Source organism: Candida dubliniensis, chromosome 2 (assembly GCF_000026945.1).
Source record: "Candida dubliniensis CD36 chromosome 2, complete sequence".
NCBI lineage: Eukaryota > Fungi > Ascomycota > Pichiomycetes > Serinales > Debaryomycetaceae > Candida > Candida dubliniensis.
Window position 1 is genome coordinate 713,569 of NC_012861.1, and position 18,006 is coordinate 731,574.

Here is an 18,006-nt window from a genome sequence, read left to right on the forward strand (position 1 = left end):
TGTTTTCGAAAAATTATTAGTAATAAACTACATACACACAACTTTAAATAAAAAAATGTTTATTCAATTAAAAATTCCTGCCTATTTAGATTTTTCTCTGGAACTATTTATCGTCGTTTTCTTCTTCTTTAAAATAATCTTCTTCCTTTTCAATAACTGTTCCTTCAGTATGGTTTGGAACAACATAAATTTTGTGATCTTTCACTTCTACTTTGACTGTTTCATTTTCTTGAACTTGTCCCTTGATCATACGCATAGCCAATGGATCTAACAACTTCTTTCTCAAAACCCTATTAAGTGGACGAGCACCATAAGTTGGATCATACCCCATATCACACAACAATGTTTTCGCTTCATCTGTCAATTGTAAGACAATACGCTTGTCGATCAAGCGATCACCGATTTCTCTCAAACGAATATCTAAAATTTCCCTCAAAGCGGTCTTTGATAATCTGTTGAATACCACGATATCATCAACACGGTTCAAGAACTCTGGAGCATAATGGTGTTTCAAATTCTCTAAAACTTGTTGTTTGACCTCATTGTTTATATGACCATCCTCGTAGGTATTCTTATCAGCAAGCAAAATCTCTTGACCAATATTGGATGTCATCACAATAATTGTGTTCTTGAAATCAATTTTTTTGCCATGAGAGTCCGTTAACGAGCCTTCGTCTAATACTTGTAATAATAACTTGGAAAGATCTGGGTGTGCTTTCTCAAACTCATCAAATAAGACTACCGCGTATGGCTTTCTTCTGACAGCTTCAGTCAACTCGCCACTCTCTTCGTATCCCACATATCCTGGCGGAGAACCTATTAATCTCGATATGGTATGCTTTTCTTGGAACTCAGACATATCAAATCTGATCACAGCGTTTTTATCGTTGAACAAGAATTGTGCTAACGATTTTGTCAATTCTGTTTTCCCTGTACCAGTAGGACCCAAAAACATAAATGATGCAATTGGACGATTCTCACTGGTTAACCCTGCACGCTGCAATCTAACTGCGTCAGAGACCGCATCAATTGCTTCATCTTGACCAACAACTGATTGGCGCAAGAGTATATTCATGTCTAGCAACTTGTCCTTTTCGCCTTTCAACAAATTGTTCACCGGGATCCCCGTCATCTTTGATATTACACCAGCAATATCCTCAGAGGTTACAGAATCATGTAAAAGATTCGATGATTTAGCAGCCAGCTCATTCTTGCTCAACTCTTGGATTTTTGCTTGTAATTCAGGAATATTAGCATACTGGATTCTGGAAGCCCTGGCGTAGTCACCTTCTCTAGTAGCTTGTTCTAACTCGTATTTTGCCCTTTCTAATTCAGACTTTGCATTTTTCACAGCATCAATAGCCCGCTTTTCTGACTCCCATTGGTCTGTTAATTCCTTCAATTCACTTTTTTTCACTTCCAATTCTTTTTCTAGCTTAAGCTTTCTGTCAATGGATAGTTGATCCTCTTCTTTTCTTAAAGATTCCAACTCGATCTCAATAGTCATAATTTGACGGTCTAAAGTTGCAATTGCATCTGGTCGAGATTCGTGTTGCAACCGCAATGTTGAACTTGCTTCATCAACTAAATCAATAGCTTTATCTGGTAAAAATCTGTCTGTTATGTATCTATTAGAATATAATGCAGCAGTAACTAGTGCTGAGTCCATGATACGAACCCCATGGTGAACTTCGTAACGTTCCTTTAAGCCTCGCAAAATTGAAATGGTATCTTCAACGGTAGGTTCATTCACAGTAACAGGAGAAAATCTTCTAGCTAAGGCAGCATCTTTCTCCACATATTTTCTATATTCTTCGATGGTAGTTGCTCCACACATTGACAATTTACCCCTTGCCAAGGCAGGTTTCAACAAGTTTGAAGCGTCAATTGATCCTTCGGCTTTACCCAAACCCATCAATAAATGAAACTCATCAATAAACAATATAACCTTACCATTCTTTTCTTCAACTTCTTTCAATATTGACTTGAGCTTACTCTCAAAATCCCCACGGTATTTAGCTCCACTTATGATACCAGCCAAATCTAAAGTAATAATTTGTTTATCCTTCATGGAATCAGGAACTTCGCCACGAACGATTCTTTGTGCCAAACCTTCCATAACAGCGGTTTTACCAGTACCAGCATTACCAATCAATACAGGATTATTTTTTGTTCGACGTGATAATATTTGAATGGTCCGACGAATTTCGTGATCTCTTCCAATAACTGGATCCAACTTACCTTCTTTGGCTAACTGGGTCAAATCGGAACCGAACTTTTCTAATGCTGGTCGATTGTCGCCTTGCTCAGTCTGTTGCATTTGAAGTTTTCGAGGTAAAGACAGGTGAAAACTTCTAACTTGTGAAAAACATGGTGTGCTGCGCAAGGTGAATACATTAGGTTTAGCTAATACATTCTGGTAATATTGGTTGGGTCTGTATCTAGCAGTTGTGGTTGGTATACTTGGTATACTTCTAGCTAGACTCAAACTGCTCGTGGTCGGAGATTGTTTTAAAAGTTTACTCTTTGGTATTCTAAATGATAACATTATTTTAAAGACTTGTTGTATTGTTAATATCTAAAAAGGAATCTAAATGCAAAACAATATTTATAGTGGAACTATGTATAAATTAAACAAAAAACTTATTCTGGTGACTTAAGGCAGGTTTATATATGTATTCGATATCTGCAAAAGATTGAAGTAGAAGGCAATTATAAAAAAAAATTGTTAATATTTAAGGGATGAATGAATAACTATGGAGAAGTCATGCTGCTTCCGTACGCTTTCTCCGGAATCGCGGAATCGAAAATTATAGAACCTTCTACGAAAATTCTGGAAAAAAAAATAAGCAACCAAGTCAAGTCCAACGCTACCAATTCACCCTTAAGGTTGGTGATTCAATTCCAAAAGTGAAATGAGGTTTTCTTCTTGTTTGTTCTAAAAAGATAACTGAATGGTGACAAGCCAAAAACAATACAAATTCTATAGCTTGCTTCAATATGTATATTAGTGAAACTTGTCTATATTTCCATTTAAAAAATTTGGTTTACTGATGCTAAGTGGTCAAATTAAACACGAAAGAGATGAATACAATCCCGCTTGTGATAATGTAATACACAATTACTCTTTCTCGATTAATAGTTGCCGTTGTTTTTAACCCTCTTTTCGATCGTTCCAATAATCCCCGATTTCGAATCCGGGATGTGGTTGAAAAGAAGGTGGTGGTTCATTGTTGCAATCTGATTCGTGTCTATTATTGCTTGACCCCAAGTGCACTTCATTTTCATCCAGATTAGAGGCTTCCAAATGGGTGGATAATACTCTTTGATCGTGTAAACTTTCCTGCTCCTCTTCATCGTCCCAAATTTCATAATCATCTACATACTCATCGTCGTATTCGACATCATCATATTCTGTGTGTGAGACTAAAGGTTGCAGTTGAAGGGAAGATGCAGTTGATCCGACGTCATGATTTTGTAGGTGTGAATTAATATGCTGCTGTAGTGGCTCGTCACTGTTCCGTTGCATGTTGTTGACTTGGTGTACTTGGTTCTGTGGCAGTATGCTTGTATTTCTTTGACTGGTATCATTATTTGATGAGCTATTACTAAACGTTGAGAATTCTTTAAGTTCATTCATATCATTATTAGATAATACTTCGGACTCTGCAGCCACTTTTTTAGGTCTATTCATTATCCAATTCTGGAACTTAGCCAAAGACTCTCGAGTTCCAGACCAACCAGGAAAGCTATCTGATTTAGTTGATGTTCCGTGTTTAGTAAAAGTTTTCTCGAGTTTCCTGTTATTAGTGTTATTACTGCCTCGATGCAGTTGTATGCTCAAAACATCATCAATGCTGATTCTTCTACCGAGAACACCCATTAACTCAATTCTTTTCTCGATCACCCAGATATTGAAAATCCATTCCCAAACCGTTGTTATCAATATGGCCTCAATTAAATATGGTATCAAAACCATCCATGTTCGTATTAGCCAATTATCTTCAAACAAGCTGATGTGTAAAATGCTTAAGATAATGTGCAAGATGATAAGAAACCAATTGAAAATCGCCAATGGTAATAATTTTTTGCAGTAACATATCTTGCGAGGATTTTTTAGAACTGTTGTATAATACAACAAGTTACCTGCCAACCAAAGTACCAAAACCAACTTCAGAACACTTCGAACAACCTTCCATCGGAGGTACAAGCCTGAAATTGTTTCCGTGTGTATTCTGCCCTCTGTATTGTATTCCACTTGATAGTAGATGAAACAAGCAATAAATGCCGCCATTAATATGCTGGTGACAATTGCAACAATGCGCTTATATTTTTGCTTTGCAAGTTTCTGTATTATTTGGAACCATGACAGCAATAGGAAAACTTGGAAAACGATTATCAACACACGATACTCCACATTATTATATAGAATAGTATGTAGTTTCACAATATCTAATATATCATTGTAATATTGTTTTTCAGATGCTCGTGTAAGCTTGTTTAAGAAGAATGTGGTAATTATAGCGTAAAACACTGTTGCTAGTTGAGTTAAAAACGGCTTTCGTTTGTATTTTGGTGATAGATATAACAATAATGATAGCATCCACATGGAAACGCACGACCCAGATAGCACAAATAGCAAAGCTACATATGTATCACCATTGTCACGTTTGTTATATGGGGAATAATCAAAGGCCAAATACTTGGGGTCAGTAGTGATGTTGTTGTACAGTAACATATCCGAGACTGTGCAATTAGTAATGTAATACGCCGGTAGGATGGTTGTCAGTCGATTCACCCATGTTTCATTATAATAGTCCAAAAACGATATTACCCCAGTATTAAGGTGGTATATTGAACAGGTCATCTATTTTTTGTTTTATAGTTGTTATCAGTAAAATACTAAATTGTTTTTGAATGAGGCTATCAGTTATTTGAATCCAATGTTTTCGCCAATAAAGGATCGACTGGTAGACTAAAAACAATAAACAGGCTGTTTAGCTCGCTCTTTGGAAGTATTATATACTCAATATTGTTACTTTTTCAATTTACTGTCTTAGCAGAACTCAGCATAGACCGAAACCACGTATTTCGATCTTTTTTTTTTACATAAATACGATATTATCTGTTTCCATTGGTTGTGCGAACAAAATAGCAAAAAAAAAAAAAAAAATATTAGACAGTTCATTTCTAGATGTAAAGATATTTATTACCAATGGAATTGATGTCTACTCAAGACAGCGGTTTCCTTTTCCAAGAAAACTGTCGTTGATGCATTTTTATAGTTAACATTTATATGTGTATTATTTTACTGATAGATAATGTATATTTGGTAGGGGAAGGATCTTGGACAACCACAGTTGATAATATGCTCCAATTGATCAAGGATCTCTTTGTTATTTGATTCCTCAAACTAACTATGCTTGCAAGTCTTAAAAAGACTCAAACAAATCTATAATACGTCGTATAGTCTCAAATCTATAAATATGAACCAGTTTAACTCTTCTCGTACCAGGAAGAAAGTAAAGATCATAAGCACGTCTGTTATATGCAAACTGAAATAAACAAACAAGAAAAGTGGAATTGAAAATCACGAGGAAGAAAAAATTTTGCGTACCTAGTAATCTAAATCAGATAATCACCATTATCAATAACCAAAAGTATTCCTGAAGTGTCTGCTTTTCACAATGTCTTATAATCAACACCATCAGCCATATACTGGGGGTCTAGATAATGGTGTCAACACAGCAGTTAATGGCAATAAATTGAGTGAAAGTTTACATGCATTGAATTTGGATCAACAACATTCATTGGGTTCACAACAGCATTCTTCCAAAAAGAAGACAAAGCGTCCTATAAGAGCTTTTCATACCGAATTCAATAGTCCAATCCCAACAACTAGCTCCAGCCCTGCTCTTCCATCGTCTCCTTCAGTCGCAGGATATCCTCCAAATTTTGCCTCAGACGGCGGTTCGCCTCTAGTAAATTCTCCAGGCCAATTTCAACAGTCTTCTTTTGTATCACAAGCACAAGATCACCTGCATCTGCAATTTACAACAGTTTCTAATTCAACAGAAGTCGATCAAGCAATTTTGCAGGATGCTAGGAATTTCCATCAAAATCATGATTTATCTTTGCAGGAACACAGATTCAATTCTCAACGAGAATACAGCACCCCTGATAGTGAGGGAGTTTTTAAGTCATTTCAAACATTTGCTGATACAGTGCCTCCTGAAGCAGGAACGCAATTTCATGCAATAGACCAAGGAAATTCCCTGTCGAAATTTATGAGATCAACTATGTATTATGTCCCGGAGTCAGAACAACTAAGACTGGCAACAAAATTGCCAATGTCGATTACTGTGAGACCATTTGCTCCCTTGTTGCCAACAGAAGAGAAAGTTCAAACTGTTGACTTTAGTATGAATGACCCAAACAATACACCAGAGGACCCCTTAAGTATTGGCCCTATCAGATGTCATCGTTGTCGGGCTTACGTCAACCCTTCTATGCAATTCACACACAGTCAAAGATTTGTTTGTAATATATGTCAGTTTGCAAATAATCTTGTTCCCTCGGAATATGCTTCGGTTTTGGATGGGCGTGGATATAGAGTCGATAAGTTTGTTAGACCAGAATTGCATAAAGGGGTATATGATATTGTAGTGCCTAAAGAATATAATTTTGGCGGGCCAGACAAAGATTCAAACCCGTTGCATGTTGTTTATTTGATTGATATTACTGAAAATAGCATTAAACAGAATTTGCCTGTTTTGATTACTGATGCTATTCGTGCTACTTTGTTCAGTTACAATCATTCTAGTGAAGATGTTTCCAACGGACACGATCGGGATCTGCCATGTAAGACAAAAGTGGCTATTATAGCATTTGATAAACGAATTCATTTCTTTAACTTGTCATCATCATTAGAATCGGCCCAGATTTCAATTTCTCCTGATTTGGAGGACCCGTTTGTTCCATTCAGTGAAGGGTTGTTTGTGGACCCTGAAGAGAGTAGATTTGTCATAGAGGATGCTTTGAATTATATTGAAAATTTGGCATCACAGGATAGAGTTCCTGACTTGGAACCATGTTTTTCTGTTGCTTGTCGCACAGCAAGTATGTGCTTGGATTTGTTTGGTGGTGGGAAAATCATTTCGTTACTAAGTAACTTGCCATCTTGGGGACCCGGTGGATTGAAATACAAAGATAACAAAAGTATTGGCAGAACAGCTGCTCCTGAAGTGGAAAAAAAATTGTTCTCCTCGGATAATGAGTATTACAAGCTTTTGGCAATGGAATTTATCGAGAAAAGTGTCGGTCTTGATGTTCACGTGGTGTCACATACACCTGTTGATCTTTCTAATGTTGGCTGGTTAGCATCTGTTACAGGTGGAGAAGTCACACGTTGGGCTAATTTTGATTTCGAAAGAGATGGTAGAGCATTGACCGCCAAGATTTATAATTCTGTGAAAAACATCAGTGGTTATCAGGGCCAATTGAAATTACGGTGTTCTAATGGATTACAAGTCACGCAATATTATGGTACTTCTTCATGTATAAGTGACACAAGTATTGTTGGGAATATTCAAGATCCTGTAATACCTGTATTAAGCAAGGATCTGACATTTACTATTTTGCTTGAATACGACGGGAAATTGAGTCCCAAATTGGATTGTCATTTCCAGGCTGCTCTTTTATACACTGATCCAAACGGTGTAAGAAAAGTAAGGGTGATCAATTTGGTGTTAGCTGTGAGCAAGAGTCTAGAAGATGTATTTCATTTTACCGACGAAAATGCAGTTGTGACAACAATTGTGAGAGATACGCTATCTTTTGTTGGTCAACAATCATTACTTGAATTACGCGAATCGATCAACAATAAATTGGTTGATATTTTTACTCATTATCGAGCAATGAATGAATTTGGACACAATCGAGCCAAAACTCTAACCAATAAGATGTTGTTTCCTGATTCTTTAAAGCATTTGCCCTTGTACATGTTGTCGTTCCTTAAAAGTACGATCATGCGTGCGTCGGCTGGTTTAACTGCAGATGCTCGATTGGCAGATATGTATCAGATGTTGACAATGCCTATTGAAAGATTGATGTACCATCTATATCCAGCTTTGGTAGAATTGCATTCTTTGCAACCAGAAGATGGTACACTAGATGAGGCTACTGGGTTTTCGAAATTGCCACTATACAAGGATTTGACTCTTAAGAATTTGGATCGTGGTATTTATATTCTTTGTAATGGTGAGCGTGTGTATCTTTGGATTGATCCAGAAACAAACCCGATGCTTTTGGAAGATTTATTTGGAACCAATGTGGATGATATTAAGAACATAGACCCAATGATGGATGAATTACCGGAATTGCCTACTGATATATCTAAGCAAACTCGTGGCATCATCGAATACTTCCAACAAGAGATTAACGGAATTTCTTATCCAAACTATACTGGTGTTTACATAGTTCGTAAGACCATCGATGCTGCTGAATTTTTGTTCAAGGAGTTTTTGATGGAGGACGATCTTGGAAATGCTGTGAAAACAGCAAATGGTCCTGGTTTTGCTGAATATTTAACAAGTCTACATAAGGCAATTCGTGTCAAATTAGACAGTGATAAGTCATCACAAAGCATCAAGCAATTGGTTTCAAATGTCGAGCATGGTAATGAAACCTTAGCCCAAAGATATATACATTTCTAAGAATAATTTTAATAGTATTAAGAAATAATAAAATAGAAGTCTTTCTATATTAAGTCTATTTAAATTGGCATGTTTTAATTACCTCGATTATTACTTCTCGTTCTTCTTCTCCGCCAGATCTTAGTATATTTCCGCAACAATTTTTCAATCTCGTATTGGTACTTAAACTGGAAAGATTCTTTTCGGAATGGTTTGCAGTAGCAATCGCTAAATTCAATAGCACATATTCCATTGGTAAAATTAAGCTTTTTTCATGCAGTTGAGTGGAAAAGATGTCCGTCAATATATCAATGAGAGTCTTGAATTTGTCATCGTCAGAGACAATCTGTGCTGCTAGCGGTTCAATATCCGTAGAGTGCAACAAATAAATAGCAATGGTTGCCTGTAAATTCACCTCACCTGATTGAAGCAATTGCATCGATAAGTCAAATCGTTTTCTGGCAGCCTCGGCATCCCAGTTGAAGAATTTCACCAAAAGTGGGATTTCTGTGCTCAAATTTGCAATCAATTCCCAGCTTGCTTTCCGAATTTTGGTGTCTTCTGAAATAATGAAATTATCTAAATAGGAATCAAATAATTGTGTAACCATATAATGTTTAAGTTCTGGCTTGGCTGTAGCTGCTATATTGGTCAACGCTAGCAAACATTCAAAGTGATCCAATAATGACATGTCGTGGAGATAAGAATCGGAGTCGCCCCCTTGATATTGGGATATATCTGGGCCTAATAATTCCTTTAAGAATGGTATAGCAACTCTTGAATCGTACTTGGTGAATGCAGTTTGAGGATCAACAACAATCAACATTCGAGCTAAAGACCTACTGGCAAACGTACGGCATTGTTGAACTATTTCATCCTTAGGTTTGGGAAGAGCTGTTATTAAGTTTCCTTGGCGTTTCATTTCACTGAAATTAATTAGATAGTTTAATACAATAGTCATTGCCCCTTGTTTTACCAACTCTGTTCGACCCTGTTTCATTTGATCTATTGACAAGTGGTATATAATTTTGATTACTTCTGCAAGTGAATTGTTCGAACCTGATTTGTAAGACTTTAACGATGCTATTTTGGATATAATTTTATTGGTGTTAAGTAGTTCTCGGTTGAACAAAGTGATACCTTCTTGGTTTTCCTTTTCATCATTGGATCCATATTTAGGACTTGCTGCAGTTTTTAAGCGATATCTTGTGTTGGAATTTAATTCTTTGTCATTCACATCTCTCGTTTTTGTTAAATTTGAAATAATTGACAACACACCATATTGAAATGATGTATTAATGGTGGTGGAATCTGTCGATGTCTCTTTAAGTCTTGCAAGAAATAGTTTGATTAAACTCACATCCATTCGAATTAACTCTCTTACTTTCCAATACAATGACAAGTACATTAACCCTTCTACGGAAAACTCGACATATTCATCAAAAGCCTCAGCGTGTTTGAAGTAATTTATCAAAATTTCAGCTAAATCAAGTGTACTTATCTCGGTATCTTTTTTTTCAACTTCGAGTAATTTCAATAGTTTGCTGATGGTCACACTTGAAATGACCTGGATTTGGTCATTATTGATTGTGCACCCCTGTGTCAAGAACTTAAGATAGTTCGAAACAGTATAATTTCGACAATTCTCGACAATACATGAGGCTGCAATTAATTTCAATATCGGTATAGCTAAAGGTATGTCCTCGCCCTTGATAATATAGTTTATGCGTTGTAACAAATGGTTTCTGGTTCTATCGTGCTGGTATATTGGAGCGCATATTTCAGGGGCAATTGGAAAACACATAGCTTGAACAGATACAAAATTAACAAAGTTGTTGTAACTTAAATCATCTTCATCCATTACCATTTCTAGATAATCTGATATTATGTCTGAAGTTTTCTTTTTTTGTAGTTGCAAGTTCTGTATCACCAACACCAATACCCCTCGGTTAACATCTTCATTTTGTTCGTTCACAAATGTTAAAAATAAGTTTAAATGCTCTGGATTTGTGATTTTAGAATGGGTGATCAATGAGCTATATACATTCAAGTAGAATGGCAAATTCACACCAGATTTCATAATCCATCTTAGGCTGGAATACAACTTCTGCATAATCTCTTCAGATTCACTATTGACACCTAAAATGTTGGTGATTATAATTGCTGCTTCGTCATTCACTCTTTCAAAGCATTTAATAACTTGATCAGGATATTCCATTAACAATTGATATAAAATCTTTGAATACTGGGGATTGTGAGAAATCTTTGCCAATTGATCAATGAGCTTGTGCCCATCAGCTTTATCCAACTCGTGGCTGCAAAGGAATCTGAGCAATACGTCCTTCGTTGACTTGTCTTGAATATTCTCATTCTCAATTATTTGTATAAATATTTCGTCGGACATTGAAAAGTTGCTACTGGAACGATAGATAAAGTAGATAATTGACGTGTAACTAAAGGCAATGGCGAAGAAAAAATATTTCAAGGCAAAAAAGCAAAAAAAATGTGCGGTCAAGAAAAGTTCCCCTAAAACGACAAGATACAATTTTAATAAATTCAAACCAAGCCAACATGGATACATCAACTGTACTTGAGAAATATACCCAAGACCTATCTAATCTACCACTTGAAGTGAGGCACTTACTAGAAGAAATTAAAAGTAAAGATGTGCAAGTCTCAGAAGCAAGGAAACGATATCAAACTCGTGACCACCAACTCCATAAATTTATACGAACAAATGGGACATTAACCAAACATCCAAAGGAAGACCAGTTGTATGCCAAGATTGAGGAGGATATGAAGCTTGTGCAGAAACTACAGAAAGAGAAAATTTTATTGGCTAACACTGCATTATTTTTGATATCAAAACATCTATACCATTTTGAGACAGACATTGCAAAGTTAGAAAGAGATGAATTGTTGCCACCTTTAGAACACCCAATCGATCTAACAGAAGTTCCTAAAGACGAACATACAAAATCACTTAATGGTTTCTCTGATAGTGCCTCTGCAACACCAACGCCTAGAAATGGGTCATCGGCAACTCCAGTAGCTGAAACAGTGAAGAAAGTCCAAAAGAAGAAAATTAATACCAAAGGAGCGTCCTCCTCTCTGGCGCAATCATCTTCTGCATCAAGACAAGTGAAGCGACTCCGATCAGAAGAAATAGAGGAGCCTCTACCGTACGAGGGAGGCTCATTGGCGTTCAATGGGAATGCAGCAATGGGCACAAATGGGGCAGCAGATGTAAATGGTCCTAACGGCGAAGATGCCGATAATAATTTATATTGTTTTTGTCAGCGTGTTTCATTTGGTGAAATGATTGGATGTGATAATGATGACTGTAAGTATGAATGGTTTCATTGGAGCTGTGTTGGGATCACTTCGCCTCCGAAAGATGACGAAATTTGGTATTGTCCTGATTGTGCTTCAAAGATGGAGAAAAGAAAAAAGAAACGGAAGAACTAAATATGTACTACGTAATTAGTCTTAACTTATTGTTTAAAGCCATGTTAGGTCTTTGAGTTGTATTGTCGTAAACCAATGATATTTCGAAAAAAGACTCCTGTGCCACCACGAGAAACTCGGAAATAATGATTTTGTCCGTCGAGAAATCGCGAAGTTTAAGAATAATTTTTGTGATGCGCCCACAAAAGAAATTTTTTGATCCTGTATTGTATATTTTTTCACTGTGGTGATTGTCTTTGTTCATGAAACACCTAAAAATAAAAACGAAAAAAAAAAAAACAAACAAAAAAAAAAATATAAACTCAGCTTTCCCTTTTTCTCTCCTGTAAAGCTTTGTTCCTCAAACATTTCATTCGTTTATTCAAACTGATTAGTACCAACTATGAGGGGTATCATTTTATTGAGTTTTATCCTCACATCTTGTTTAGCGGCAGATGCTGTCCCTGCTGCTGCTGCCGCGCCCGCTGATGATGCTGCCGGTGTCGCTGCTGCTGCTGGTGCTGGTGCAGTTACAACTACCACTCCAGCTGGCGCTGCTGCTGCTGCTGCTGCAACCACTGCAACCACAGCTAAAACAAACACTGCAACCACTACCAACGCTGCTGCTGCTGCTGCTGATACATTGGCTACTAAAGGCACTACTACAGGTACAGTGAAGACAACTGGAGTCACTACAGGTACAGCTAAAACCACTGCAGCAACTGCTGTTACTGCAGACACTGCTGTAGCAGCAAATCCTGCTACTATGAATCCATCTGAGTTGTCTGTATATTCATTGACAGTTACCATGAACCAAGCACAATTACAAAACTTTTTAGCCACCCACACTGGTGCTGCTGCTGCTGCTGCTACTACGAGTGCTACCGGTACATCTGCAGCATCTGGTGCAAGCTTAGACGACTCCACAACAGCTGCTGCTGCTGCTGGCGGTGATAGTAATGGAGCTGCTACTATTGATGATACCACTAAAGGTCTTACATTTGTCACATCTAGAACGTTGAAACCAAGTAGTAGTGCAACCTCGCAAGCTTCTGCTCAAGCACTGGGTTCTGGTTCTAATGCTGGTCAAGCTAATTCAGCTGGTGTATATTCAACAAGCTCTATTCTTGTATTCATTTCTATTTGCATAAGTTTTATTGGAGGTTCATTGGGTATATAAGGTTAATGTTTATGGTGAATATACGTCCTACTTAGATTTTATGTAGGGAGACCGTTTATTCCCTGTGTGGCGTGTGCTGGATTTTCCAAAGTAGTTCACGGGAGCAGCTATTCATTGTGGTCTATTCAGTATGATCCAGGAGTAGATTCTAGATGATAAGTAATGGTGTAGTAGTGGCTGATCAATTGAATTCAACTCTTTTATTGAAAACATTGTCCCAGTGTTTTGCAATTGTAACACAGAATTCACTTGTAGCAGAAAGTGAGGTAACTAATATGTTTTCAGCTTGTTAGATTGTTATAGTTTAGTTATTTGTTCATAGTCATTCAGTGTGTATTATATAAATTGCTGCAATAGGATGCGAGTCAGTGAGAGTGTTCTAATACCACCAAACCATCGACTATTTTTTTTTTTCTAGCCAATCCTCTATTTTTTTTTTGTTTTGTAGACCTAACCTAAAGTTATTACAACTACTATCATACAATGCTAAGACCAGTTAGATTGAATTCCCGTGTGGTGGGAGTTAGGCTGTTTTCTATTACCCGCTTGAATTTCAACATAAACAACATTGCTAGGACCCCTCCATCGTCATCTTCTTCTTCCCTGTTTGCATATATTCATGATTACAATACGTTACTTGAAAAAGTCAAATCAACAATAACGTCAAAATCTTCTGAATTAGATATATTGGGAGCAATAAATGGAATCAAAAATTTACAAAATAATTATCCCATTCAAGATCAAATCAATGACAATTCAAAATTAACAAAAGAATCGATTTCTATCATAAATACAATATTTAAAAATGATGATGATGACAGAAAATTCTCATCAAAATTATTACATGATATATTGATATTGAACTTACCTAGTTCTTTAAATATTAAAGTTATCAAACATTATTATAAATACAATCCCACTGATGTTGTCAGTAAAGAAGTGGCATTGATTCCATTGAGGAATGCAATTTTCAATGCTGAATTCATGAAAGCAATCAAATTGACTGACTTAACTGTAGGACATGAAAATTATATTAATCATATGAATCAAATTTTGAAATCTGGGGTTTTCAAACTTATTTCGACTGCTGCTATGATTACTCTCTTTACGAAATTGGGAGTTTCTAGTTTAATTGATGCTGGAGTGATATCACAAAGTTGGCAAAGCATTGGAGCTATCAATTCGATAATTTTGACATATTTAATCAATTCAAGTTTTTTCATCTCCATAGTCAAATTGGGTCGTACTTTGATTAATGCTGGGGGCGATTATTTGACTTGGCAAAAGGGGACTTTTTATACTCATTGGTTTAAACATGCTGATGAAATGTTATTTAGTTCTAAAATTATCGAAGCCGACCGTGAATTAAATCAGGGTGAAAGTAATCCTGATATTATTGAGGAATTATGTAGAAGACCACCTGATGATAGAGATAGTATGAGAGGATTGAAACCTGGTTTTGATAGGGATGGTAACAAGATTAGATTATTGCAGTTGAAAGATGATTTGAACAAGGTTACATTTCAAGCCTATTGGATGACGGGGGGAGACGGGTTTGAATGGATAGAACCTGATCAAGATCCAGCAGACATTCAATGGAGAAAACATTTGGAATTGTATAATAAACCAGCATTGAAACAAGGTGAATTTGGCGCCTTGGGCTGGGCTGATGATTTGATCCAAAAATCTACAAAAGACGTTTAATGTTGTTAAGGTGTTTTTTTCTTCTTCTTCTTCATTGTATGTACACTGGGTTGAGTAGTTGATTTGTAAATATGCAGAGTATAGAAGTATATATAAATTATTTATTATCATGTCTGTTTCGCCGCCACTTTATCTGTGACAGGAGATTCTTGATTCTCAGTTTCTATTTCATCTGTAGTTCCTGAATAGCTTGGAACAAGACGAATATCATATTCTGTATCTAGTTTCAATTCATCCCATGGCTCGAAATTCAACCATACCATTTCAAACTGGTCATCGTCATCCATAGTGTGGTTCCCTAAGATTATGGCAGATTTTGTAAATTCTGGGTTGATTAAATCGGATTTCCCCTCTAGCATCAAATCCAATCTCGGAGCCTTATTCAATTCTGTGACTTCGTTTAAATCTTCACGTAAAAGTTTCCCCCATCTTTTTCTGTTGTTTTCATTCAATTTGGTATAAATTTCCAAATATTTCCCTTTACTATTCAACTTACTTAATACCCCTCCATTCGCTTGAGGTTGACGTTGAACATTGATTACATTACTATTCTTGCCTAATTCCAATGATAAATTGGCAAAATTGCCTGGATCATCGATTTTTATTTCCTTTTCAACATTTTCAATCCAATCGCCCACTTTATCGATCCAAGTTTTAAAATCCATTGGTTTATAATATCTGTAGGCTCCGAACCATGAGCTTGGTTTATCACCATTCTTTATCGCCATGCGTCGATAATGTTGTGCTTCATCATACCACGGATCGTAAGGTAATGTAACTCGACACAATTCCAACCCACTTCCAAATGATAACAATGATCCGGTAACTACACTCATGGCAATTTTCCAAATGGGGCCAGTACGCACCAATTTCGGAGCCATGTGAGATTGAGGTTGTTGAAACCCGCCAATTGGTCGAAGTCGAGATAAGGTTCGGGCGTATTTGAAAAACCCACATCCAATTGCAAATTGTAATCCGATCATCGAGTATAATGCAGGTAAGTTATCAGATGCTGGTGTTAAGGGACCCCAAATTAAACCAACTTTGGGATTCCGTGGAATCAATGAAGCTGGGTTTGGGATATATATGGTTGTGGAACCTGACAGCGATGATGATGATGATGATGGGGAGGTTGGTTGGTTCAGATTGGAGTTAGTATCCTGTTTCTTTTTATCTCCATCATCTTTATCATTAGGTGGTGGTATGTATACTCCCATTGTGTTTAAATGTCTATGTCTACAGCAAGTAGTAGTGGTAGACACTAATAGATCACATGTTATTTTTTTTAGGAGGAGGAACAACAGAAAAGAGAGAGTAATTAGTCAGGTTGAGTTGTGTGAGACTCACAGTTAAAAATAGTGAGAGGTTCCAAAATCAACAATTGTTCTAGAATTACGGAGGAATGGTATACGTAAATTACCAGCAAATAGGCAACACTGTCTCGACTCTACCTGTAATTCGCGAGAGCATTGGAGCTTTTTAGAATTTTGTAAAGCTTTGGAAAAGTTGCATTCTCTGCAGCGGATTCTCTTTAAGAGCAATTTCTCTGTTCCTACATTATAAGACTGAAAAGTCTTAATATAGTGGTACCTCATTGAGCCTGGTTCAATGAAGCAGTTACTGCAAACCATCAGAGTTAAAGTATAAAATAAATCGATTTTAAACTTAAAAAAAAAAAACTAAACAAAAACAATACTGTAAATGCTAAAAATTCATATCGAGTCTCCGTACTTTTTCGGGAAAAAAGGACGATATATAATTATCTTTATTCATTAATGGGGGTCTTCATCCAGACTTTAGATTTTATCTTCAGCATATAAATCTTCTTTCAAATCAATACCTAATTCTTTTCTAATATCCTTTAATTCCTCCAAATAAGCTTGGTATTGTTCTGGGGTTTCAACTTTGAATTTCAAAGCTTCAAAAGTTCTAACGGCAGTTGGATAATCGTTAACTCTTCTGCATGCTTGTAAAGCTTTTTCAATTACAGCTGGGGCTGGGACCAAATCATAAGCAAAACAGTTGTTTAAAATTCTTTGAACTTCGAATAAATCGTAAGCATTTTCAAATTCTTTTTCAAATCTATAATATCTTTGTTAGTAAAAATTGTCTCTCCTCAATAAAATAAACTAAAAAAAGTAAACATACCTAGCAGTGAATTCTTCAAAAGTTTCTTCATGATGGTTTGAAGAATAAGATCTGATTTGTGAAGTCAATGGTTTGGAGATGGTGACAGCTCTTAAAGCATTAGAAGTTCTTGGAACTTGAGCAGATAATCTTGATCTCAAAGCAGAACGGACAGTAGCGGAAAACATTTGATATAGGAATAGATATAACGATCAGTGTAAATGTAATGTAAATTAATAAAACTAGTGATGATTCTTAAACAACAATTCAATTTCCGTATTCTTGTTTGTTTTGTTTTTTTTTTGTTTCTTTCCAAAGTTATAATTTATTCAATTAATAATTGAGTGGAAAAGATTTTGAATAATCTGTAAATGGTTTTAAATTGAGTGGAAGAAAGTTGAAAAGTGGTATTTTCAAATATGGTTATATTTTTTTTGTATTGAAATTTTTCTTTTTTTTTTTTTTTCCTTCCATACTTTTACCTCTCTTTTTAATCTCTTCATTTTTTTTGGGAGTATTATAGATTCTGTTTCTTTCTTGATGGTGTGCACTTTCTCAATACTGATGAACAATTTATTGCCAATGATTGGTTCAAATTACATAATACTATACAATAGAACACCATACAAATAAGAGAGAACGAAAAAAAACATATTATATGCAGGTTTTTACTTAATCATACGATTTGTTTATAATAACAATCTCCAACCCAACCCAACTTCAAGTTCATATAACCTATTAAGTTCGGGTTGACGAGTTTTGACAGTTATGTATTGTCCAATCAAGCCTAATGAAGGATAGTTCCAATTAGTATGGAAATACTTTTAGATCGCGTCATCTCTAGTTATTTGTGTT

The 18,006-nt window shown here is 36.1% G+C and overlaps 9 protein-coding genes across 9 annotated transcripts; 4 read left to right on the plus strand and 5 right to left on the minus strand. All coding sequences in view use genetic code 12, as the record gives it.

Annotated features, from left to right (window-relative positions):
- Positions 1-103: 103 nt before the first annotated feature.
- On the minus strand, positions 104-2,548 carry HSP78 (heat shock protein 78, mitochondrial precursor, putative; the record flags this gene model as incomplete). Its single annotated transcript, XM_002418247.1, has 1 exon — positions 104-2,548. One exon carries the CDS (start codon positions 2,546-2,548, stop codon positions 104-106), a length of 2,445 nt encoding a protein of 814 aa, XP_002418292.1.
- Positions 2,549-3,154: 606 nt separating this feature from the next.
- CD36_18150 (extracellular matrix protein, putative) lies at positions 3,155-4,867 on the minus strand (the record flags this gene model as incomplete). The annotated part of the gene is made up of 1 exon (XM_002418248.1): positions 3,155-4,867. The coding sequence occupies one exon, from the start codon at positions 4,865-4,867 to the stop codon at positions 3,155-3,157; it is 1,713 nt and encodes a 570-aa protein (XP_002418293.1).
- Positions 4,868-5,687: 820 nt separating this feature from the next.
- On the plus strand, positions 5,688-8,714 carry CD36_18160 (lethal with sec13 protein 1, putative; the record flags this gene model as incomplete). Its single annotated transcript, XM_002418249.1, has 1 exon — positions 5,688-8,714. One exon carries the CDS (start codon positions 5,688-5,690, stop codon positions 8,712-8,714), a length of 3,027 nt encoding a protein of 1,008 aa, XP_002418294.1.
- A 55-nt stretch (positions 8,715-8,769) lies between these two features.
- Positions 8,770-11,097, minus strand: CD36_18170 (protein she4, putative; the record flags this gene model as incomplete). The annotated part of the gene is made up of 1 exon (XM_002418250.1): positions 8,770-11,097. One exon carries the CDS (start codon positions 11,095-11,097, stop codon positions 8,770-8,772), a length of 2,328 nt encoding a protein of 775 aa, XP_002418295.1.
- A 167-nt stretch (positions 11,098-11,264) lies between these two features.
- On the plus strand, positions 11,265-12,161 carry CD36_18180 (chromatin modification-related protein, putative; the record flags this gene model as incomplete). The annotated part of the gene is made up of 1 exon (XM_002418251.1): positions 11,265-12,161. One exon carries the CDS (start codon positions 11,265-11,267, stop codon positions 12,159-12,161), a length of 897 nt encoding a protein of 298 aa, XP_002418296.1.
- A 382-nt stretch (positions 12,162-12,543) lies between these two features.
- CD36_18190 (hypothetical membrane protein, conserved) lies at positions 12,544-13,320 on the plus strand (the record flags this gene model as incomplete). The annotated part of the gene is made up of 1 exon (XM_002418252.1): positions 12,544-13,320. One exon carries the CDS (start codon positions 12,544-12,546, stop codon positions 13,318-13,320), a length of 777 nt encoding a protein of 258 aa, XP_002418297.1.
- A 483-nt stretch (positions 13,321-13,803) lies between these two features.
- On the plus strand, positions 13,804-15,024 carry CD36_18200 (conserved hypothetical protein; the record flags this gene model as incomplete). Its single annotated transcript, XM_002418253.1, has 1 exon — positions 13,804-15,024. One exon carries the CDS (start codon positions 13,804-13,806, stop codon positions 15,022-15,024), a length of 1,221 nt encoding a protein of 406 aa, XP_002418298.1.
- Positions 15,025-15,131: 107 nt separating this feature from the next.
- On the minus strand, positions 15,132-16,241 carry CD36_18210 (conserved hypothetical protein; the record flags this gene model as incomplete). Its single annotated transcript, XM_002418254.1, has 1 exon — positions 15,132-16,241. The coding sequence occupies one exon, from the start codon at positions 16,239-16,241 to the stop codon at positions 15,132-15,134; it is 1,110 nt and encodes a 369-aa protein (XP_002418299.1).
- Positions 16,242-16,820: 579 nt separating this feature from the next.
- CD36_18220 (cytochrome c oxidase polypeptide VI, mitochondrial precursor, putative) lies at positions 16,821-17,339 on the minus strand (the record flags this gene model as incomplete). The annotated part of the gene is made up of 2 exons (XM_002418255.1): positions 16,821-17,107; positions 17,174-17,339. The coding sequence occupies 2 exons, from the start codon at positions 17,337-17,339 to the stop codon at positions 16,821-16,823; spliced, it is 453 nt and encodes a 150-aa protein (XP_002418300.1).
- Positions 17,340-18,006: the final 667 nt, after the last annotated feature.